This window comes from Ceratotherium simum, chromosome 14, assembly GCF_057802395.1.
Source record: "Ceratotherium simum simum isolate JZ-2026a chromosome 14, ASM5780239v1, whole genome shotgun sequence".
Taxonomy (NCBI): Eukaryota; Metazoa; Chordata; class Mammalia; order Perissodactyla; family Rhinocerotidae; genus Ceratotherium; species Ceratotherium simum.
This window is the reverse complement of record NC_141913.1, coordinates 46,145,058-46,169,409: the sequence shown is the minus strand read 5'-3', so window position 1 is coordinate 46,169,409 and position 24,352 is coordinate 46,145,058. Positions and strand designations below refer to the sequence as shown.

General features: G+C 39.9%; 1 protein-coding gene across 5 annotated transcripts in view; it reads right to left on the bottom strand.

Moving 5' to 3' along the window:
- Window positions 1-24,352, bottom strand: part of NEDD4L (NEDD4 like E3 ubiquitin protein ligase) — a 337,348-nt gene that overhangs the window by 53,669 nt on the left and 259,327 nt on the right. For 4 of the 5 annotated variants that reach the window (XM_014781457.2, XM_087439274.1, XM_087439273.1 and 1 more), the window contains 10 exons: window positions 22,505-22,566; window positions 22,162-22,264; window positions 20,325-20,491; window positions 13,154-13,286; window positions 11,877-12,053; window positions 9,219-9,293; window positions 7,529-7,588; window positions 2,140-2,271; window positions 1,521-1,640; window positions 222-419 (listed from right to left, as the gene is read on the bottom strand). In XM_014781457.2, coding sequence (XP_014636943.1) covers window positions 222-419; window positions 1,521-1,640; window positions 2,140-2,271; window positions 7,529-7,588; window positions 9,219-9,293; window positions 11,877-12,053; window positions 13,154-13,286; window positions 20,325-20,491; window positions 22,162-22,264; window positions 22,505-22,566 — 1,227 coding nt within the window. The remainder of the gene's footprint in view (window positions 1-221; window positions 420-1,520; window positions 1,641-2,139; window positions 2,272-7,528; window positions 7,589-9,218; window positions 9,294-11,876; window positions 12,054-13,153; window positions 13,287-20,324; window positions 20,492-22,161; window positions 22,265-22,504; window positions 22,567-24,352) is intronic. The other variant, XM_004422576.3, reaches the window with a different exon arrangement.

Here is a 24,352-nt window from a genome sequence, read left to right as displayed (position 1 = left end):
TGGTGCCAATACCAGATGGCCATACGCCTGTGCTTGTTAAGTCACCCAGTCCCACAAGCCTGTACGTGCAGAGTCGAGATGCGGGCTGAGGAGACCTCTGGGGACACGCGTCAGTGTCAGTGCAATTTCTCTACAAGTACAATGAATACTGAGGAAGGAAACAAGGAATTAATGCCAGACCTCATGATGAAAATGGAGCCAAAGAAAAGCAGCAACCTTACCCATGTTGTAGTCTTTGTATTATGGTCAATGAAGAAGGGCCGGCCGTTTGGCGCTATCCTCATTTCCCAGCCGGGTGGCAGGAAGCTCTGAGTGACTTTGTGTTGTGGTTTGGGGGAGTTGTAAGGTGAAGGCTGTGGGGACTGTGGATTGGAAAGGGTATCTTTCACAGCCCGACGGATGGGTGAGTCCTTGGCACCCTAAGGAATAATAATGAGCATTAGAACTCTTACCATGTGCTATTCCAGATGTGTTAAAATGTACCTGGGTATCAGGGAATGCTCCTCTTTGGAGAGGGACAAGGGGGAAGTGCCTAAAAAAACCTGTTTCTGTCATTCTTTTACTTTTAAAACAATCTAACTTTGAGTTTTTCTACTGGTTAAACATACAACATTAAGTACTTATAACCACCATCCTTTGACAGCTACTTGGTACACACCAAAAATATTCTTCTATGTTGAGAATCACGGATGGAGATTTTACAGAGGGTGGAGAAAAACGTGTCCCTGCCCTTAAGGAGCTCACAGTCTAATGAACAATGGATCGGCAATTTTTAGAGCACAAAAAGAAAAATCTTTATCAACAGACAACCACCTGGAATTGCATAGCTGTTACCCATGACATTTATATCACAGTTTGGAAGAGATATTATCCATTCCCACTTATCAGCATCTTAAACCCAGGGCATGGAGAAACCCAAAGCTATCTCTAAGACACAGTCAAGTTTAGAACTTCAAACGTTTACTCTCTGGCTTCTCTAACTCGCTGACATTTGTGATGTTAAGGGATGGTGCTAAAACCACACACACAGGAGAGAGCACAAGCAGATGCCCAGCAATGATTTAGAGATGCAGATATGCATCAGAAACACATATGCTCGCACAATGAAAGACCCTACAGTCAAAAGGAAAAAAAATGATCAAAGCAACAGCTATGTTTTAAAACTCAATATAAGCATTGGTATTTGAAGGAGTTATTATGCAAGTCTTATGAGGCAGCAGGCAATAAGGAGCAAAACACAAGAATGGAGAAAGTTCTGAAAAGAGATGCCCACGTCCAGCACAAGTCACCATGGCCTCAGCCATATGAGAATGAGAATCAGGTGAGAGAGTCCAGGGGTGTGAACTGGGCGGAACAGAGAAGCACGTAGTAAGTCTGCACAAGAACACCCTTCACCACGAACACACGACTGATCAGAGAGAGCAAGGTGGCTGCAAGACTGAAGTCCAAGTGAAGAGAGAAGAGAGAATGAGAAGTCACAGGATAGACGTGACCCCAGTTAGATGAGGTAGCCTTCTCACCTCCAGAGGGGCAGATAAAGTTACAGTTGGCGAACTGAGGCTACGAGGCCGGCGGATCTGAGGCTCGATTAGATGGTTGTTACTGTTTGTGGCGGATCCAGATGCACCATCTTCTGCAAGCTATTTTGGAGGCAAAAACAAGTTAGCTTCATATGAGGATCTCCTTGTGTTTATGATTAGGAGTGTGGACCCAAACAACAACACAGCCAGCAATAATAAGAGGTCTGGCCTGTTTAAAGCATGGAGGAAATGATTAAACATAATAATGGGGGAAAGGATAGGGAAACACATTCAAAGGAAATAAAAATGCATCACCAGCCCGGCATAAAACCCAGCCTCAGAAAAAAGGGGGGCTTGGCAGAGAAGCTACACATTGTAATAGGCTCTTACTTTGAAAATATCTTTCATGTCACATTTTGAAAATGTATCTAGGGATAGACTGATTTGGGGATCAAACTATTCCTTAGGCAAATATGCCTAAGTAATGCATTTTCTTTGTGACAAAAATTTTCTTAAACGTGGGTTCTTCAGAACAATATGTAAATATCAGGAACACGAAGCTCATGTACATTTCGGCTTCTACTGCTTGTGATTTTAAGTTGTATGGCGATCTGCATACCTGCATGATAGGTCGAGTCCAAGTTGTGGTTCGATTGTTATGATTGACATAGTATGTGCGTCCCTTAGCGTCTTTTCTTTCTTCCCAGCCTGAGGGTAGGCCCGGCGTGGTATGTACATAGGCCACTGATGGCTGTTTGTGTAAGAAATCATTATTATTTAATATCATGCATTTGTTTGCTGATCAGTTTAATAAAGTAATGTATACCCAGATAATTATTTGTTCTAGACAAAGTAAGTTAATTCTATTTGTACCGAAAACATTAGCGTCTGGAAAATACCAACAGATTTCCAAAAGCTTCAAATTTACTATGAAATAAACCCTGCACAGCTATGGGGTCTGAAATCTTAAAGAACTCAGTTCTAAGCCCCGAAGTCTTAAACATAAAGGGTCGTTGCTAACGTGACCATAAGGAAAGAGAAAAATATGACAATCTGTTTTAGTTGTTAAGTTTTACTGTCAAACCATGTGGAAGTTAAAGTTATTTCAAATTGTCAAATGTTACCATCTATAAGAGAAATGCTATGAATATTTTCTTCTCAATATAGCTGCCACAGGGATGCTCTCCTAGCTTATTCCTAAACTCTTTATCAGCTTAGGGGTCTGTACACTACAGCTTTCAGGGGAAAAAATATAGTCTCTTCTCTAGGAAGCCTGCATTCACACCAGTAGCAAATAATCAAGAGGATCAACCAGGACATCTCAACTGCCCAAGCTCAGGAAGTCACCTGGCCATCTGGGGTCAGAATTCCAAAGGAGCATGATAACCAAGGCTGTATTTACCCAATCCTCCCATATGGACTGTGTCTCTTTAAAGGATGAATGAAGCACAGATAGTTTCTGGGTTTAGAGACACGTCCAGTAAAGAATGACTATATTTGGACAGTCCAAATTAGATCACAAAAGGATTCCTGACACACTTTTGCTTGTAAGCAGCAGTCTGAGAAATGCAGTCTGGGCGGAGAAATATTGGAATAGCAAGGATGTTTCAATGACTCATGCAGGCAACGAGACAGGAGATGGACGTTTGAGGTCAGTGCTATCCCGGGAAGTTCTGGATGTACGGATGCTGCATGTAAGACTTCTAACTGGGAAAAGGGTGCTACTCTATGAGAGGGGGCTCAGAAACAAGAAGCCAGTCACGGCTACCAAGGCTCCTGGGAGGGTGTAAAAGAAACAAGAGGCCAAATCAGGACTAGTCTCTTACGTGAGGTTACAAAAGGAAGCTGCCTCTTTTTGGGTACTATCTTCCCTCATCAGGATCTTCTGAACCTCCAGATATTTGACCAGGTGTAGTTTTCTTGTTATTGGGCTGAGATGTAAAGCTCTCAGCCCAACTTCTCCCTGTGCTCACCCCATCTCTCATGTTCACTACCAACAACGTGCCTTGGCAACGAGGGTCACAGTCAGAGGGTCCCCAGTTCACTGCAGAACCCTGAAGTGGAAGACATGATCAAGGACACTGTCATGTAAAATTTGGGGACTTAAGTTGACAAGGCTCAATGTTCTACTTCATGAGCTCAACAGCACACTCCAGAGAAAAAGGGAGGCCACGGAGCAGCTACCTCAATGGTTATTTCTAGAACATGTTTACCAGGCAAGATTATTTGTAAAAAAAAAAAAAAAAACCAAAAAAACTTTCTGCTAAAACTGCAGCAACTATTCCCTTGATATTTTTCCAGATAAAGTCCCAAAGGCCCCATAATGGTAATTCCAAGACTCTGACCATATTGTGTCCTGGATTTAGGTGTGGGGATACAACAAGAGAGGAAGAAACACCAACACACAGACTTGATTCTTCAGTAAGTATCAAAGACAGATGACTTTGTCTACAGCTGGAAGCTCTTTCCTCCCTCTTCTCTAGCTGTGGCACCAATACAAAGGAGCTATTTCCAGGCTACTTCTTATCTGGGCACTACAAAAATTGACTCTGCTAAACTAAGTTAGAACCCAAGTTGTAACCTAAGTTAGCGGTCAATTTGTACTTCTGGCAAAGTACCTGCTATCAAGCTTTTACCTACTGTTGTTTATATGATGACCAAAAATGCTTTGGCTAAATGGAATTTGTTGCTTTTCCCCCTCCCTGTTGAGTTTTTGGGAGAGGCAATTAGATATGCCCTCAGAAAACTCTGTTCTGCAAACCTTAAGGATAGTTTTATAGTTACAGCATGCCTGGAATGGATATTTATGAGGACACTGATAAACTAAAATAATTTGGAAGTGTCATGGATAATCTCAGAATTGAATGTGCAATCTGTACGACTTCCAGCAACCAGGTTACTTTCATAGATCCACAGTTAATAGGACTGATCAGTTTATGGAAAACTAGGATTGTGGCAGGGAACACTGAATTTGATTAAAATGTTCGTTCTACCTTCTATTAAGAATCGAGTTGGCAACCTATAATCTAGTTCCATTTATGTGAGATGGCGTTATTAAAACGTTTCTTTATAGATTTCTTTCCAAATGACGGTGGAGAACAACCTGTGCTGATGATTCCATTTGTGATTCAAAACACTGCCTCCCACCACACAGCCAGGGAGGAGGCAGGACTCGGCTTCTACAGACAGACCATGGAAGTGGCCCAGCCCTGGAGCCAAAAGGAGACCTACTGTGTGTGTGCTCATGCACACATGCATTCCACACTACCCCAAACAAGTTAATTAATCAAAAGACAAGCTAAAAACTGCTAGTCAGCTTAATTTAACATTTTCACAGCTTTTCACAATGGCAAATAGCCATTTAACTACAGCTTCATAGTGGCTCCATTTATTCATTAAAATGAACAACTCAATTATGTTTAAACTGTAAAAGTTTTAATATGCTTTTAAAGATGATAAACAGTGTGGCACTATCACAGATTCTCCAAGATTCGCTCCAACCCTGCCACACTGTTACCTCAGTATATTTTTAGGGAATATACAGCAAAGACCAAAGGACTGTGCTGTTCCTCTCATTCTGTCTGACAGAGAGGGCTCTTGGTTATAGCCCACTGGAAAGTGACACCAGCGTGTATTTATTTGTTGTAAGTCAAAGGGCTGTGGTTCTGCAGGTGAGAATCAAGGCTTTTTCATTATACTTTAGAAATAGAAGTGCTACCACGGAAAGAGAGATATACGAGGATGGGGGGAAGGGGCTGAATGTTCATCAATGTGGGAAAATTATATAAATTGTGGTACAATCACATCATTGAATATTACATAATTATTAACATGTCCCAGAGGAATGACCATGAGTGAAACAGATCAAGATACTTAGTAATAAGTATATGAGATCCCATTTTCCTATGAGTGTGTGTATGTGCGCACACGTGTGTTCATTAAAGCACAGAGGAAGCAGTGAGACCATGCGTCCCAGGGTAGCTCCAGGACGAGACGGTGCACTTCAGTGTGGGGTGGACATGGAGAGGGGCAGGAGAGGGTGTGTAAGAGGGGAAAATACATGGTAGGAGATGGAACTGGAAAAGAGAGAGTAAGGGCACTCGTGACAAGGGGTGGTAAGCACGGAAAAGAAACACATGTGATACTTTCAAACTGACCCAAATGTCTAATGCAGCCATAGAATAAGTTGGCTTATTATAGCCGAAAGATTACCAGGTACATAGAAAGCATGAGAGTGGGTAAAACATTTAGGAACTACTTCTACTCAATCTTAAAAAATAAAAAACAGGGGCCGGCCTGGGGGTATAGTGGTTAAGTTCTCAAGCTCCACTTCAGTGGCCTGGGGTTCTCAGGTTCAGATCCCAGGAGTGGACCTACGCACTGCGTATCAAGCCATGCTGTGACAGGCGTCCCACATACAAAAAAAGTAGAAGGAAAAAGCAAAAAAGGAGGAGGATTGGCAATAGACGTTAGCTCAGAGCCAGTCTTCCTCAGCAAAAAGAGGAGGATTAGCGTGGACGTTAGCTCAGGGCTGATCTTCCTCACACACACACACAAAAAAAAAAGTAGAGGAAGATGGGCATGGATGTTAGCCCAGGGCCAATCTTCCTCAGCAAAAAGAGGAGGATTGGCAACAGATGTTAGCTCAGAGCTAATCTTCCTCATTAAAAAAATAAAAATAAATAACAAAATCAAACTCCTATTTTTAATTCATCAGTGGGGGAGGGGAGAGTACCAGCAAGAAGAAAAGGGCAGTGGCGAGGGCCACAGGGGTCTCACTCAGATGGGTCACTTTGTCCTGCCAGGTCACTCTTCCCACGGAGCCCAGTACTACCCTAATTCCATCAGCCATCAGACACTCCAATACTAACAGCAGGTCCCAAGGCCAAGAAATGCAAAAATGGATGATAGAGGATGCTCATAGCACTGAATTCTACTATGATCTTGTCTACCTCGCAGCCCTACTCCCATAGAAATTTCTAGTGCACAGTACAAAACATGCTAGTTCACTTGGAATGTTTTGAATTCTACTGGAGGGTGAGCCCAGCCCACCCAACACATGATTTTCATGGAAATCGCTGCAGCTCAATACCTTAAACTAGGCTGATTTTTGCTAATTGCCAATTTGATGTTCCTGTGTACAACGCTGAGCACTAAATTCTAACAATATAACTAAACTGTTCCTTTAAATTATCAACATCCTGCAGAAAACCAGCAATCGGATATGTATTTAAAGGTATTCTCAAGTAATAAGCAGTTATAACACACATAAAGCTGCAACAATAAGGAATATTCTTCAAATAGCTATAGCAGCTCAAAGCAGAATCTATAAGCAGGCCTGGTTTAGAGATCAAGTAAAAAACAGGCAATTAAGATACATAGTGAAATCCAAGTTACCCACAAACACGAATACTAGAAATTATGTAAAATAATGAATAATAAGAATAACAGATACCTGGCTTAGAGAAATATCATTTTTTTCTAGACCTTTTAAACTTCTTAAATGTGCTCCCTCCTTTTCCCCCCTGAAGTATACGAACACTTGTTCATTCCTGGGAGTAGAGCCCTTGGTAGCAGAGAAAGGTCACTGGTTCATGCTCATGACACAGAAAATCTCACCCAGTGTTTAAAATGTGGCACAGGAAATGCACAAGAGAGGATGGCCCTGCGCACAACTGAGAATTCACAGGCATAATCGCATGCAATTCCTGTGGCTTCTCTGATTCTCTTCCAACCAAATTAATTTACCCAAGCATTCTAACAAATAGGAAAAGCTTATCAGAAGTACAAACACTAAAAGGCAAAAATATATTCTAAATGGTCAAATTAAATGTGCTTAACCAAAGTTTGACAGGATTCCTAACAAAACTATATGAGACTAAAAATTGCTCAGTTTTACCCAGTACCTTTGAACAATGAAAGAGTGAGAGGTTTAAAATAAGAAACATATGCAATATTAAAACCAACCCACAGTTTTGCCATTAATGTCTGATCAAGAGTATCATTACCGTTGGCTCCTCACCACCCGAGACAGTTGATGAACGGGCTCTCCTACTTGGGGCACTGGGCTGTTAAATGATAATTTACATCAGTGAAATGCACTTGGGGAGACCACCCACTGCTTACTGAATCAGGAATCACTGCTGTTGCAGCCAGTAAGGCAGGTGACATGAATCAGAATCCTTGAAATTCACCCTGTGCAAATAAAGCCGAGCAATCACTGATGACCAGAAGAAGAGGAACGTGATTACCCTCCCACCCAGAGAGGGCTCAAGCCTGCAGCCTTGATTTGGGTAAACAATGAGTTGACAACCTCAATAATGTGAGATGTCTTATTCAAAAAAATATTGAAAACCACTATGGTTTTGCCCCCACTGTTAAATAACCTGCAGATTCTTAAATCTGCCAAACTAAAAAATCAACTAAGAGGCCACTGGTGATCAGTGAGTTGACCGCTTTACAGAGTACAAGAGGGAGGAAACCTCAGTTTCCAGGAAAGCGAGCTCTTTGGCAAATAAAATTGACATTGATTTTGAAAAGGAGAGAAAGTGCCACTAATCCATCAAGCAAAATCACAGAATCATTAGGTTGAGGAGGATCCCACCAGTCCACCACAGCTGATTGTTCTGCTTTTTGGGGAGGCCTGTACTGAAACCATCCCAGAAAGGACGCTCTTGTCTAGCTTCTTATCAACCAGCCCGTTTGAAGTAAGCCACAACCGAATCTATTATTTTCATGCTCAGTTGACTAGTGTACTTCATTAATTCATTTTGTAAACACAGAGTAAAACCTAGGCAAAAAATATCCTTTTAAGGCGAGCAAAAATGCACATGATAGGTAAGACACTGTGATTTCAAAAACTGTAGGTGCACTTGTTTTTCCTTCAATTTCATTAACAATAAAGTATTAGTGCAAAACATGATCAAAGATTTGTAGTAATAAAACACTTGGTCAAGGCCAAACATCAAATTGAACGTGCTAAAAACCACATAATATTTTCTTCTCTAAAAGAAGAAACAAATTTATGTAAAGTTTCTTATTTTTAATGTGTACACCAAACCTCTCCCGAGGCATCTCTGGTCTGCCTTCCAATTTGAATGTTCATTTTTATATATGTCCTATATTATTAAACACCCCTCACACTTCCGTATTTGCTGCTAGTTATGAAAACTGTGAGAGAGTGGGAACAAATTATAGCCAATTCTTGAGTCAGGAGAGCTGCCTTTAAGAGAAGGTACAGAGACTTCGTGGGTTAAGAGTTCAGACCATTAGTAATGGCAAGGAATACGCCCTGACAACCCAGAAGAGTTCTTCCTGTTTAAAGGGATTCAGTAAGTTCTTAAGATACAGGTCACCAGAGCACAGCTTTAGTGACTAAATGAAGTTTAACAACAAAAAAAAGAATTATTAATGTATGCTTTTAGTTAAGTACTTGAATTCAAGCAAGCACATCAGAATTGGTATTAATTTGGGTGGAAAATCAAAGCAACTAAGTTTTTAGCATCTCAGAGACTTTGGTAGCAATAATAACACTTTATATTGGAAATCCACTTTCCTTGGGCAATTTGTTAGGAAATTTTAATGTCTCCTTGATATGGTAAATGGATTTGAACAGGAAAAATTCTTCCTCAGTAGCCAAGATGATTTTAAACAAAAGCCAAAAGAGCCAACTGATGACCGGAAATGAGCGTGGGTTACCGGTGGTAGATGAGCCTGCTCTGCAACCGCATCCGTGACACTGCACGACCTCAGCCTCGAGGAGGGCTCTCTTTGCTGAAGGAGAGGAAAGGATATGAAGCATCAAGAAAACATATTCTTAGAAACAAGTTTTACTGGCTTAAAAAATATATCACTCAAGCCTATTCCCCACTCTTTAATATCAGAAGGTAATTAAATGAAACATCATCTTTTCAGAGTAAAGAGAGAGTAATCCTTTAAGGAGTCAAGGAATCTTCCATTTTCATTCTCAAGTGTTTTAAGCAGACTGGGATTCTGATTGGCCCTTAGAAACAGCAGCAAAAATAAGAGGAGGAGGCCAAAACAGGAAGGGGGACTCAACAGGCCACTGACACTCTAGTGCTGCTTTAAAAATGGAAATAAGAAGTTACAAGTTTCGTAGTCTGCCTTGAGACGCAACCTCTGGGTAAATCCTAGTGTGATGTGAAGAGAGGAAGAAATACTGATAAATTGTTATTCAACATTATTGAATATTATTACCACTGACAAAGAATCAGTTGGAGTCTATGTCCATGCGCTACTTCTGAAGGGTCAGGTATTTATAATTTTAGCTTCTGAGCGGAGCTGAAGTCGCACAGAACAGGAATGAGGCAAAATAATGACGTTAATCTAAAAAAATCTAGTATAGAATGTATGTTCCTCTCACTTGTTTGTATTAATCCATATGGTTTCAAAAAAAAAAAAAAGTCTAACAGATCCACTCAGAGAACAGGAGCAGATCACACACAAACAAGCCAGGGGTCTAATCAGCCCCCATGGGACAAGTCTGTAGCATTTACTCATTCTTAATATTTTGCAATGATAACTAAAATGGAATAAGGTCAAAGAAAGACTCTGTGGCGGAGATGGGGGGCTACTCACGTCTTTCCACAATGGTTGGCAGGAAGGAGTAATTCTTTTTTTTTTTTTTTTTTAATTTAATTTTTTTTTGTGAGGAAGATCAGCTCTGAGCTAACATCCATGCCAATCCTCCTCTTCTTGCTGAGGAAGACTGGCCCTGGGCTAATATCCATGCCCATCTTCCTCTACTTTATATGGGATGCCGCCACAGCACAGCTTGACAAGCAGTGCCTCAGTACGCGCCCAGGGCCTGAACCCAGGCCACCAGCAGGGGAGTGTGCGCAGTTAACCGCTACGCCACCGGGCCGGCCCCTGAGGGATTCACTCTTGAGTAAAAGTTCATGCTACTGTGAGTGACCCTGACAAGCAAGACTGGAGAAGAGTCCCATATTCTTCTCTTTCTTAGGCACTCGTACTTAATAGTTGAACCAGACTCAACACAATATTAAAATAATACTGACACTTGCACTTAAATCTTAAAGATATTGTATGTACCTTGAATAATTAAATGAAGGAGCTCCCTATACAAATAACTAGGGATGCTAACTTAATATTAATGCTGAAGAAAATTATGATTTTTTCACTTCATAGACTGAAAGTGTACAATTGCTATGGTTCTTGCAGTATTTACTTCCTTTTATAAGTTTTAAATATATGGCTTCATTGCTTATGTTTTTTCCATAGTAACAGTTTACCAATTCAAATATCCCATATATGCAAACTCTTTTTTTATGCTCCTTTAGTACTAAATTTTCATCTCAATGGTATTTCTCTTTGTGAAAAACATTCATAGAATTTTAACATAAAACCACATTAACTGAGTATTGTATGAGTAACCACAACTCATACAATATGGGCCAATGCTGTCTTTTTAAGTAAAAACACCATAACTGAAGGAGTAACAATTTTATGAGTACTTACTTGCTTTTACATTTTATGCAGTCCTCCTATCCATTTTCATTTGATAGAGTTTTAATAATGACTACTTTTCTAGGATGCCATTTCCAGTACAGTACCATCATTTACTATAATACATCAAGTTCAATTTCTTGAGAAACATTGAGACTGCATTCATTCTTAAATTTATGCACAAAAAGGAATTTTCTATGGGCTTTTTCTGCACAGTTTTGTACTGTCGAACATGGAGGTCTTCATGGCTGATTCTGCTGCTTCTCATTGGGGCTTATCCCCATCTGAAGCTTCTAGAATGAGTTTCCCTGATGGCTGAGAACCCAAATTCAAACGTTAACCCTGACGTCAGTGTCACCATTTCATAACCCTTCTCAAGGATTTGTACCCTGGGACTTAGAAGATGTCTTCTATCTTGCATTCTAACCTTGTCTTGGATAGGTCACTGAAACATCATGCCTTCATCTGTGAAATGAGAATGATAAAGCATGCAGACTACAATTTAAGAGGATTGATTAGCAGGCCCAACGTCTCCTAGGTCCCGGTATGAAATATCACCTTTCTGATGATGGTACTATTGAAGAGCCTTTGGCTGGGGAAAGAAATTCTACAAGGTTAAAGTTGATAATTACAGAACTCAGGGACTCTTATTCTCCTAAGTTCTTTACAAATCAAGAAAGATTCTCACCTGCTTGGGCTAATTCTGGTAAGGTCCTGCTTCTCCTAGGGAAGGAGGAACTTTGGAAAATGTCAGAGTTATCTGGCAGCTGGAAAACTCTTGGTCATTATTTGCATACAAGATTCACTTAAAGCAGCAAAATATGATAAGATATTTGCTCAACTTCTCATTCAAACAAGACTATTACTTACAATCAAAGAACCGAACTGCTCCCCATTGGAGTCTGGAGTGATCTGAAGCCTTCTGCTCAGTTCCTCAGACAGCTCCTGTGGGCTGGTCCGAGACACGGGGGAGGATGGCGGTGGGGGCAGCGCCAGACTGAGGGAGTCTCCAGTGATATTCACTTCTTCTGAAATGGTCTCCCAGGGCTATCAAGGAATGAGACGCTGGGGTAAATGCTAGGAATGAGGGATCCTCTCTTCCCGTGCCCAACAACAATAACCATTATGGTAACTATAACTAACCTTTACTGAGCACTTAGGAGCCACACAGTCTTCTCAATAACCATGAAGAAGATATGACTACTGCCCTAATTAAGAGAGGAGGAAACTGAGGCACAGAGAGGAACCTGCCCAAGGTAACAGAGCTAGGAAGTGGCAGGGCCAGGACTTGAACCAAGGAAGCCTGGTTCCAGAGGCTGTGCTCTTACTACTTTATAATAGAACCTCTCTGAGCAGTGACTTACTTCCAGCACTTTTAACTACATGCATAGGTTAAAAAATATTCTCAGGAATTCATTCATGATTTTCACGGATTTTCTTTAACTGCTGAGGACTCATAATGAAAACAGCTGAGATGCTACAAGCTGTAATTAAACACTGGTATAAAGTAACTTTTAGTGAATTTAATATGGAATCATTAATTTCGCTTTTCCAATTTTGATCACTGGAACATTTTGTGAATGATCTTCCTAACACAATGTCTAAAAATAATGGATTTCTAGTAAGTAAACAGATTTGTTAAGGCAGCATGGGAGCTATGGTAATTGCTAATCTGCTGTTCAATCCTTCGTTTTTTCCCCAGTAATTTACCATTAACATTTGTATTGTCTTGGTAACAAATCTCTTTCATGATGTCAAAACTACTCAGTAAAAACTTGTATTTGGTACCCAAATAAGTTATGAGGCTCATTCAATTGCTCAAATATGATAACCATGTTGCCATTTAATAAGATATGGTTAGACTCTGGGGAAAAATAAATTATAAAGTGAAAATATTTAAAAATTTCCATACTAAAAATGTCATTCTCTTTTGTAATGATGTGGATACATGCATTCATTAAACATGCCATTTATAAACACTTTCTAAATTAATTAATATCATGATGGTCATCAATTAGCTATGAGACCATGATCTTTACTTTTTAGACAGCATTTACCAAGAAAAGACATTATGACATAGAGTCAACCTGGAGAACATGGAAAGGATGAGCTGCAGAGAGTTTGGAGGCAGTGCGGGAACACCGTACCTCAGGGCCATCTCCGCCCTCGGTGGGCTCTGGCTCCAGGTCCTCACTGATGTGTCTACGTGAGCGGAAGCGCCGGTGCGCTGCCTCCTGGTTGATCTGCCTGATGTTACTGTCGGACTCGGAGGACACATCCCTGAGAGAGAGGGGGATGCGAAACAGGAGAACCCATGTTGATCACGGGTGCTTCAACAACAGCCCAACGCTCACCAAGAGCCTTACACCTACTCAAACGTCAGCGCTCGTACATTAAACACTGACAATTAGCTGGCCGTTAAATATGAGAATTCTTCCACCATATCTTGGCTCAAGTATAGTTCTAGGTTCATTTCAATCAAATAAATAGTTTTTAAATGCATCAGTCACAATATTTTGAACATCTTTCAGGTATATACTGCAACATGTACTTTACTATTTGGGAAAGAAGTAGTCAAAGTCCTCCATCCATTTGCTCCAGTGACAATTCAGGCCTCTTGAAGAAGAGGTGATGTGTAAGCTCACAGTCCCAGCCAGTCAGTGGGGACCCATCTAGGAGTCTAGCAACGACAAGTCAGCAGCTTTTGGGCATTAACAACCGACCAAAGAGCATGTGGGATATCAGAATGTGTCACCCCAAAAATGTGTCTCTTTGGCTTGATTTTTTTTGGGGGGGGGTGAGGAAGATTAGCTCTGAGCTAACATCTGTTGCCAATTCTCCTCTTTTTGCTGAGGAAGATTGGCCCTCTGCTAACATCCATGCCCATCTTCCTCTACTTTATATGTGGGACACCTGCCACAGCATGGCTTGATGAGCAGTGTGTAGGTCCGCACCGGGGATCTGAACCTGTGAACCCTGGGCCGCTGAAGTGGACCACACGAATTTAACCACTATGCCACTGGGCTGGCCCTGGCTTCATTATTATTAAGAACAAAAACTCAGAAAGAAACTTTGACTTTCCCCCTTAACTGCCTAAAAGAATTTCAGATAGAAGGCCTGTCCCAGGAAGGAGCTATCACCACAGAAAACTCTAAATGTGGTAGACAGGAAGGCACCTAGCAAGGGCCATTTTATCAAAGTTCTCTCTTGGGTCCCCTTGTTTATAGGAGGCCCAGCAAACATTTGTTCACCAGACATTTGCTTCTCCATCTCCATGTGAACTTACTTCCTCCCCTTTGAAGTCCCAAACCACTACCCCCAACGTCCTCCTTTGTCATTAGCTGAAGATGGTATTTAAGGTAGCGGTTTGGCCATTTTGGTGAGTTACTCAGTTTTCCTGGGTTTCTCCCATGTATACACATTATTCAACTTTGTTTGCTGTTCTCTTGTTATTCTGTCTCACGTCAATTTACTTCTTAGACCAGCCAGAAGAACCTAGAGGATAGAGGAACAGTTCTTCCTCCCCTATAAGCACAAATAGTACAAACTCAAAGCCGGGACCTGGAGGGATGTGCTTGTGACCCAACATGAATTTTTTCACCTGTCGTGGATCTCATTTTGACAGAATCTCAGAATCATGACACTGTATTTCTCCCCATTAAACTACTTAAAAAAATTCATACAAATATCAGGTGTGATATTTGTGTGTTTGACAAATAACCTTCCAAATCAACTGGGATTTGAAGAAGACTGCAACTTCATACTCTCTTTTTTTGTCATATAACTCTCTTAATTCAGGATCTGAAAGCATTGATTCAATCTTGAAAACTTTTGCAGTAAATTACAGGCAATCATCCTTTGGGAGAAATACTACTCAGAGGCTTTCAGAGTAGAAGTGTAAATGTCAAAATGTTTTTCAGAGAAAACTCTTACAGACTCTTTCAATAAGACATCATATTCTGTTAACAAAAATGATGCAAGTTAATATTTCAAAATATTTGAAAACATTACTTCAGACTAATTGAAATACAGTATTAAACAAGGGCCCTGATTATAGATTATTCCTGAAACATAGGTTTTGAAACCTTCTAATACAGTCTCAAACTAACTTATACCATATCCCAATTAACAGCCTGTTAGGCCCCTGTAATAGCAAATAGTTTCCAATTAGCAGCACTGTTTGCAAATAAATAGGCGACTCTTTAATGCCAGTTTCCGAGACAGTTGAAGTATTTCCACCAAAAATCTTTACGTTATTAACTTTTCTGGTAAAGGGGGTAGTATGAAGGTTAGTTTCCACTTAATCCACATTAAAATGATAATTCCTTATTATTAAAATCTGTATTAATGACGTTTTATTGTAACTATATACCCAATATACAAACTTTTGAACTCTACCAGAAATACATATTCTGCATATTTTATAGTTATATTAAACTATAACTAGGCTAAAAATAGTACCTTAAATAGAGGTACCTTCAGAAAAACTGACGTATTATGGCCAAAGAGAAAATCATTAAAATCAAGGAACAAACAAGTATACTAATAAAATTTCTGAAACCACCAAAACAGAATAAAAAAATGGCACTCTGTTGGATATGTTAGAAAATGTAATATTGTCTTTCCGATTGTATGTTGCTGCAGTCATTTTTATATGACACTCAATTCTTTATGACACTCAAAGCACACATTGATTATAAAAAAGTAATTATAAGTTATTACAGAACAGAAAAAAACTTACAAGGAAAATGATCAGAATACTTTTATGAAATATGTAAAATATTTCAGTAGTGTCTAAGAAGGCAAAGGAAGCTTTCATCTATCTTCTTTCCCTTTTTATTAAAGATGAAAGCAATTTCACCTTATAATGACTGGCCTTACTTAAAAATATTTTATATCTAAGAGCTTCATCAAAATTTTAAATCTTCACTTGAAACATCAGTCGTCATTGTTTCAGTCAATACCGAGTGACTGTTTGCAGGCTGACTATGTGCCAGGCCCTACACATGCTTGAATGGTTACAGGCGCTTCAGAGAGGTTGAGAACTGGTTTTAATATTACTATGTCTGTATCTTGTATCTCTCAGAAGTATATAAAATTCCATCATTCTGGAAGGACTGATTTAAAAAAAGGAGGCATTAAAAATCAATTATGCCAATCTCCCTTATCCAACATGCTCAAATAATTAGTAAACGGTGTGAACCAGAAACAACTAAATGGCATAAAGAAGAAAGATATCTCTGATTTTGAAGTTCCAACCATGGGCTTTTATGGTCTTTAGTGATAAAATGAAAATGTGCACACAAGGGAGGCCTTTCGCATTTAATTAAGCAATTGAATGGGAGTGCTGTTGAAAATGACTGGAAGTTTAAATGGTCACTGATGGACCATTTGGAAGATTAACATTTGAAAATATTTGAGCTGACAAATTAAAACAGAAAAATGATTTTATTGTGGGCAAGGAAAAATTTGAGAAATGGCTATTTCAATTTTCTTCAGTCAATTTCACACACAATATATATATTTCATTTGACTTTCATGGGAAATATACAAATGAATAAAGAGAAGCAAAACCAGAAATTCATCAAGTTCAGCGCCAATTAAGCTCAGTGTGTCAGATCATTTATATTCACAGACATTAGTGACTATAATGATGACCTGAGCTATCCAGGTATGATTAAATTATTGCTAAGATAGGAGAAGATGTACCAAGTGTTAGAAAGAGGTAATAAAAAGGGGAAAAATAAGTGAGTTTAACAAGTTCGTCTTCATTTACAGTCTTAATACAATTCCCTCACCATGTTTTTAAAATTGTGGTTTTTACAGTGGAAACTATACAGTTTACATTAAAATAGGATAAGGATAAACCTAAAATTAGGGTATTTTAAAAGCTACCTTCAGACTTGAGAGGGCTGGGGCATCTTCTATGGTGACTTCCACAAGTTCTAAAGCTCTGCGTCCAGGCCTAGGTCTGGCCTAGACAGTCCACTAAACCATGTGCCCATAATCACTTTTAGAAGTGATTCATTTGTAATCATTCATTCAGTTAAAAGGTATTTTGCTGAGCTCCTACCCTGTGCCATGTGCTAGGGGTAGATCTATGAATAACAAAACACAGTTCCTGGGCCGGCCCAGTGGTGTAGTGGTTAAGTTGGCACACTCTGCTTTGGTGGCCCGGGGTTCACAGGTTCGGATCCTGGGCGCGGACCTACACAGTGCTCATCAAGCCATGCTGTGGTGGTGTCCCACAGACAAAAATGGAGGAAGACAGGCACGGATATTAGTTCAGGGACAATCTTCATCACCAAAAATAAAAAAAAGAAAACACAGTTCCTGCTCAAACAGGCAATTAGAATAGTATGTGCTCTGCGCCATGATAAGGGAAGATAAGGCTTTCAGGGAGACCTGGACAGAAGGTGGGGTTCCCTAGAGGAAGGTCTACTAGGCTGAGATCTGAAGGCAGCCAAGGGAAGGGGCACATTCTAGTTTTGCTTGGGGGCGGGGGAGGGGACTAATAAGGAAGGAGATAAAGTAATCAGAAAGCAGCTGTACACAATCAGGTCACCGATCACACTGTATATTTATGACTGGGGGGCAAGGCCAGCGAGAGAGACAAGGTGGACAAGGTGGAGAATGAGCTCGTATGAACAGCCTAGGGGCAATGCGATGTCAATGAAGATTCTTCAGGGGGTTGAAGTTTGGGGCACAAGTCTATAGTAAGTTGGGTAAGAAATGAGAGTCACCAGGAGAGTCATAATTCTTTGCTTAGCACATGGTAATCACTTCACTACCTGATTTCCTCAGATACAGCCTTTAATCAAGACATTTCGTAATCAAGACATTTCTTAATATCAATTTTCCTCCAAAGAGTGTTGCAGTATTCTGTGAAAACTGAATTATGAAAAAAATTATTTTTGAATTAAAACAATTCTTTAAAATAGTTCTAGAAGGCTTGAGGGCTTCTGCCCAGCCAAATAAACTTCAGGAGAAAGAACCCCCAATTCTCAAACAGTTCAGATGGGATGAAAAGGTTATTGGGGAAATGAGCTCTTTTTCCTTATTTAACTTTTCTCTTGCTTTCTAGAAGTCACACCTGTTGGAAAGGAGGCACTCCTTCAGTTCCAACCAGAGCTCTGCTGACATCTTTCCTGGCTCAGCCTCTCCTTGCCTTAGCCACCTCACTCATGGGACCAGTCATGCCATTGATTTCTCCCTAAACTGCATGTGAACTTGAATTAAAAACTGCATTTTTCCCATGTTGCTTCTGGACCACTGATGAGCCAGCAATGCACAAGTTATATCTTTTGCTTTTGGTTACTTCTTTGGGACATTGCCACCAAAGGTGGTATGTTTAAAAAAACGTATGAAGTGTTTTCTCAGGAATTCCCTCATTAGTTTCACAACTCTGTGAGGTAGAGAAAGTAGCAATTATCTCCATTTATCCTCCAAATATAGATTTCAATCTGCACGAAAATTATTAACAAAGGTGAACATTTTTCCATATATGTATTGGCCATTAGTATTTCTTTGTGGGCTGCTAGTGGTCACGTTTCTACAGAGGGCACGTGACACTCCGGTCCCCACAGAGTGCCATGTTATCAGGTACTCCTTTCTTATGATGTTTAGCAAAGGTAGATGATAGTGCTTTGTTTGGGGTATTGCTACCAATAGTCTACTGATCACTACATGTAACCAAGTTCAAGGTGGGTCCATATTTTTTTCTTTTTTTACTACAAATAACTAGAGTAGTTAAATGGCTTACAATAGTTTTAATAGCTATGGTCATTAATGAAAGGGAAACAGTAAAAATTAATTAATTAAAAGAATCAACTAAGCCATTTCCATTTCTATTTCCATGGGAAAAAAATTACAACAACATCATCAGTATGTTCAGGTATTTATGCTGTCCTGGGAACAATGAGCTGTCCATGCTGGGCAGTCCAAAGCGGACCAAGGACAGCAGATATTCACGAGAACCCACTTGGGGGCTTAGGAAGAACTGGCTATTCAATATTGCAGATTCTGCAAGCTTTCTCTAAATCAAACAAAACCTAGACCTAGACCACTTTCCCCACTCACAGTCATATGCAGAATATCTTTGCAATTTCTTAAAGATAAAAAGGGTTATTGATAACACCATCCACCACATTGCTAATAACACTCATTTAAAAACCATCATTAGCAAATTTCTTTCAGGGTCTGGATTAAAGAGAAAATTATCTCATCTAATATATTTGCTTTTATTACATACTGAAAATTACATAATTCATTGATAATTACCTCGTCTTGGCTGCTAGGGAGCTCATGATTTCTAGAATAATTTTTCCTTTTCCTATTTTTTTTGTGAGGAAGATTAGCCTTGAGCTAACATCCATGCCCGTCTTCCTCCCTTTTATGTGTGGGACGCCTGCCACAGCATGGCTTGATAAGTGGTGCGTAGGTCCACGCCCAGGATCCGAACCCGTGAACCCTGGGCTGCCGAATGGGAGTGCGCGAACTTAACCACTACACCACTGGGCTGGACCCTCCTTTTCCTTCTTTTAATACTTTGTTTTTGCCTTTTATTGTATATTAATAGTTTTAGGTCTTGCTGTATACTATGATTTAAAATACTGTGATTTAAAAACAAGCTGCTTTGAATCATTTTTTATAGTGGTTGAGGTTTAATAAGTGTTTATTTGCTATCATCAAACCAAAAATTGCCGAGTGAACAAAACAGTCATCAATTCACTGCAGCCCTGAGGCCGGTGTGGAATTAGAATAAACAGTAATTACTGAGTTTGCAACCCTCTCGTGTGTTTCTAATTATATCAAGGGGTGATATATAAATTTCCCAAAAAAGGAAAAAGACGTTCTTGAGAGAATTTCCAAATCAAGTATTTAAAGAGAACAAAAAATCCAGAAACTTAGAGAAAAGAGAAAATTGCACAGCCAATTTGTTTGCTGTTTTCCTTTCCAGGTTAGTTACGAGAGGAAGATGAGGAAAAGGGGAAGTATTATAATCACCACACATAAGATAAATCTATAAAAAATAACCTCTGCTTTCTATTTCACGAATATATCAAGAAGACATACAAAATAAATTAGTTCATATTTACCATAGTAGAATGTGATACAAATGCAAGAGCTCCTTTATAATACACGCACTCTGATGGGCTCCCACGCTCTTTAACTAGAGGAGGAAGAATCCTGTTGTACTACACAACCATATGCTTTTATTGATATAAGATGTATTTCCCAACCTTGCCCAAGAGCTGCCATGTTCAGACCTAAACTGCGGAGTATAAGGATGTGTTCCAATCATCACACAGTACTCACATCAAGCTTGGTCGGTGCCACTGAGTGGTCCGGTTGTTGTGGTTGACATAATAAGTTCGGCCTAAATTGTCCACTTTTTCTTCCCACCCGGGGGGCAGAGGAGGGGGAGGAAGCTCCTCCTGGTGCTGAGAAGCCGAGTCATTCGAGTCGACAACTTCCCAACCATGCTGTGGAACGAAATCAAACGGGAGAGATGAGGCTGGCTCTTGAGATGTGAGGAAAAGACAAGCACAGTGTGGTCCGTGTCCTTCTTCCTTGCTCCTTTGCACTCTGGCTCTTGCAGTGGCCTCGTGTACCACATTTGAAGAATTCCCAAAAAAGAGCAAAAAACCAATTCTAGAAGAGTCTCAAAAATATTTTGAGCAATGGCCAATTAATTGTGCTGCCTTCTAAGACGACTACATTTTAGGGGCCAACACAGATTTGGATATGTACAGTGTGTTATATGTTACTTAAGTCACATTATACTCTTTTCATATTTCATGTTCATTATTTTGAACTGAAGGCCTCCAGGGCTGTACAAAACCAAGCCCATGACATGGGTCATGTTACAGCTGCTGTCTTTTCCACACCTCCATAAGGTAAGGGGAGCTGGGAAGATGGGCTGTACTGGACATGTGTTCTAACAGAAATCCCGGCATGGGTGACCAGGAGGCCCAGGGCTTTATAGCTCCCCAGGGACAATGGTACCAAGGCTGGCTTTGGAGGGAAAGCTCACATTTTGCATCTGGTACAATCATGGGAGCCAAAAAAGTCTGGAAGCTGCTTTCCACTTAAGCACTCCCCACTTGCTGCCGCCACATAAACAGGCTTCATGGTACCAGAGTCAGAGTTACATTTTTCCAACACATATTTTAGGCATTAAGTATTCCTTCCTAACATCCCCTAGTAAAGTCACTGGAAAATTCAGTAATTCACTGGTTACTGCAGTTGGAAGACCAGAAGAGTGTAAAAAAATTCCTGGGATTTGAGATAAAAATCTGGCGATGTGCTTATAAAATCTTAATATTCATAACTGCCTACCACCCACTTGACTCCTCCTCATATATAGAGAGAGATGAAAGCTCACAAATGAAATACTGCCTGGAAATAGGACCTCTTGGTCTGAGGGGGGTTTGGTTAACTTGCCTGTAACACATTATTCACATATCACGTATATGCAACAGCTGCAAACAGATGTGCAAATAAGCCATAAAGAGGCTTTGTTTAATGGACATTTTCAGAACAATAGGAGAATTTGTCTAACAAAACAGCACTGTCTGAAGTGTGTGCTGAGAAGGTACAATAGGACCCACACCATAGGTATGTGACTAGAAAGTTAAACGGCAGCCATGCCAGGAGGGAAGAAAAGAAGATTCCTCTGGACAGCTAATTTCAAAACGGCATTTCTAGAGGAGAGCTTCCTCATACATGCTATCACCTATGGCAAATGGGCAAGAAACTTCAAAAAGATTTTCTAAATCATTTTATCCACTTTCAAGCAATTTCAAGTGCTAAAAGGAATTTACAAAGAGCTGCAAGTCCAAACAAATAAGAGAATTAAATATGTGAGGAGAATTTCACACAGGGGTGGTGCTATCAATAAAATGTGGGAATAGCATTTTATAAAGAGAATTTTCTTCAATTGTCAGTGTTGTAACATAAAATGAAAAGTCCATCTTTTTTACTAAAACAAACATGGGTAAATTATCAAAGACAGATTCATGGACACACGTAACTTTTTTCATATTTAAGCTTTATAAACTTTTATTTTCTTAAATTATAAAGTCTTAAAGTAAAATATTAATATGATCTCAGGCAAGGGAAACAGACCAAGGCCTGAGGCTCTGCAGCTTACCTCCATATCATCCCTCTGCTCGCTGTTTTCTTCATCTTGACCTCCATTTTTTGGCATATAGGCCATTTTCAATCGCAAAAATCCCTTAACTCGAGATTTATGACTGCATAATGTAAGAAAATTGGTTATAAAGGATATGACTTGGTTATATCTTGCATTATTTATGATGACTTTTTTTTTCATTTTTTTTATTGTGAAATTTTTGTTGTACATTATTGTTTATCAGTCACCATATAAGTTATGATGACTTTTTAAAAAGATGAAACAGGACAAAAGTGGAAATCTTTCTCAGAGAAAACCAACAGCCAAAGCCTAAAAGGACACCTGTCCCCCAAAGCCTTACCTTCTCGGTCTGAGGAGAAAATCCTTAAATGTATAGGGTCGCTCCATGGTTGGATCTTCTGTCTACAGGAAGAAGAATTAATTAAGTTTCAATACTCTGGATACTTTCATATTATAGATACACCAGACTGGATTACAAAGAATACATTTTCATGTTTAAGAATGTGGGAACGGTGAAAACGGAGTTGGTTCCACAACCAGTACTTGAAAATTAAACATTTTATAGGTCACACAACTTTACCTACTCAAGATCCACTAGATGTCACTATCAACGTCCGTTTTCAGGAACCAACCCCAGCCTCAGACAATGACAAAATTATAGTCGTCATTGCCAAGTGTAATTTCCAACTGCAGGGTGCAGGCCTCAATCTCACACTGCTGATTAACGCTGGAAAACCAGCGGTCACTGGTGCCGCCTTCTCCTATGATTCAAGAAACCTAAAAGTGGAGCTAACAGGAAAAGATTCACGATGGAATCTGTGAAGGCAATTTTACTTTATTTTTAACATTAAAATATCATGTTGGCCTAAGATAAATGAAAGATCATCTCCTTCAGAGACTGTCCTACGTAGCACCATCAAGCTGCCTTTTGCTGGTGTTTATTTCATGAAGCTAAGGATGTAATTGTGATAGATTTTAAAAGAAATCAGTATTCATTTTATTGTGCAAAATCAGTTGGTCAGAGCAAGCAGGAAATTGGAAAAATAAATGTTACTATTTCATTAATTTTTAAATACTATATTTGGTAAAACCTCAAATAACTAGACTCAAACACAATTTAAAATATTTACTTTTGTAGCAAGAGAGACAAAGCACAGTACCATGATTTATTATATCAGATGGGTATGTGTGCATGCATTTATATTTGAAGTTATCTGTTTATGTCATTCCTTGATTTAAACTCCCAAAAGGCTTCCTACTCTGCTTATAATAAACTGAAAATTCTTTTCCATGGCTTACAAAGTCAAACACGATCTGGCTTAATTACCTTTAACCTCACTGTGAACCAGTCTCTCCATCCACCCCTTACTCTAACTGTCCTGTCCTCATCTGTCCTGTGCGCACATCACATCTAACCCTGCCCTAGCTGGTCCTTCTCCAGATGGCCATGGCTGCCTCCACATTGCCATCCAGGTCTGAGATCCCAGGATGCCTCCTCAGAGATTGCATCTTATTTTTTTATTTTTTATTTTTTTATTTTTTCCCCCAAAGCCCCAGTAGACAGTTGTACGTCATAGCTGCACATCCTTCTAGTTGCTGTACGTGGGACACGGCCTCAGCATGGCCGGAGAAGCGGTGCGTCGGTGCGCGCCTGGGATCAGAACCCGGGCTGCCAGCAGCGGAGCGCGCACACTTAACCGCTAAGCCACAGGGCTGGCCCAAGAGATCGCATCTTAAGCACCACCATTAACCTCCCCTTATCACCCTCTATCACAGCATCCTGTTATATCTTCCCCCTTTCCACTGTCTGAAATTATCTTGTTCATTTATTTATTTACTAGTGTATCATCCATCACTTCTTCAACGTAAGCTCATGAGATCAGAGACTTGGATTTGCTCACCATTGTATCCTTGGTGCCAAGAACATTGTCTGACACAAAGTAGGCACTTGTACAAGTAGCTGATTAATTCATCTGATCTACAGAAAACTACCAAGGCCATGAAAACTCACCATCACTGAAGAAAGTCAATTACAGGCATACCTCATTTTATTGTACTTCACAAGTACTAAGTTTTTTACAAGATCCTCCACCAGCTAAAAGATTACAACTTGCTGACAGCTCAGATGATGGTTAGCATTTTTTTAGCAATGAAGTATTTTTAAATTAAGGTATGTACGTCATTTCTT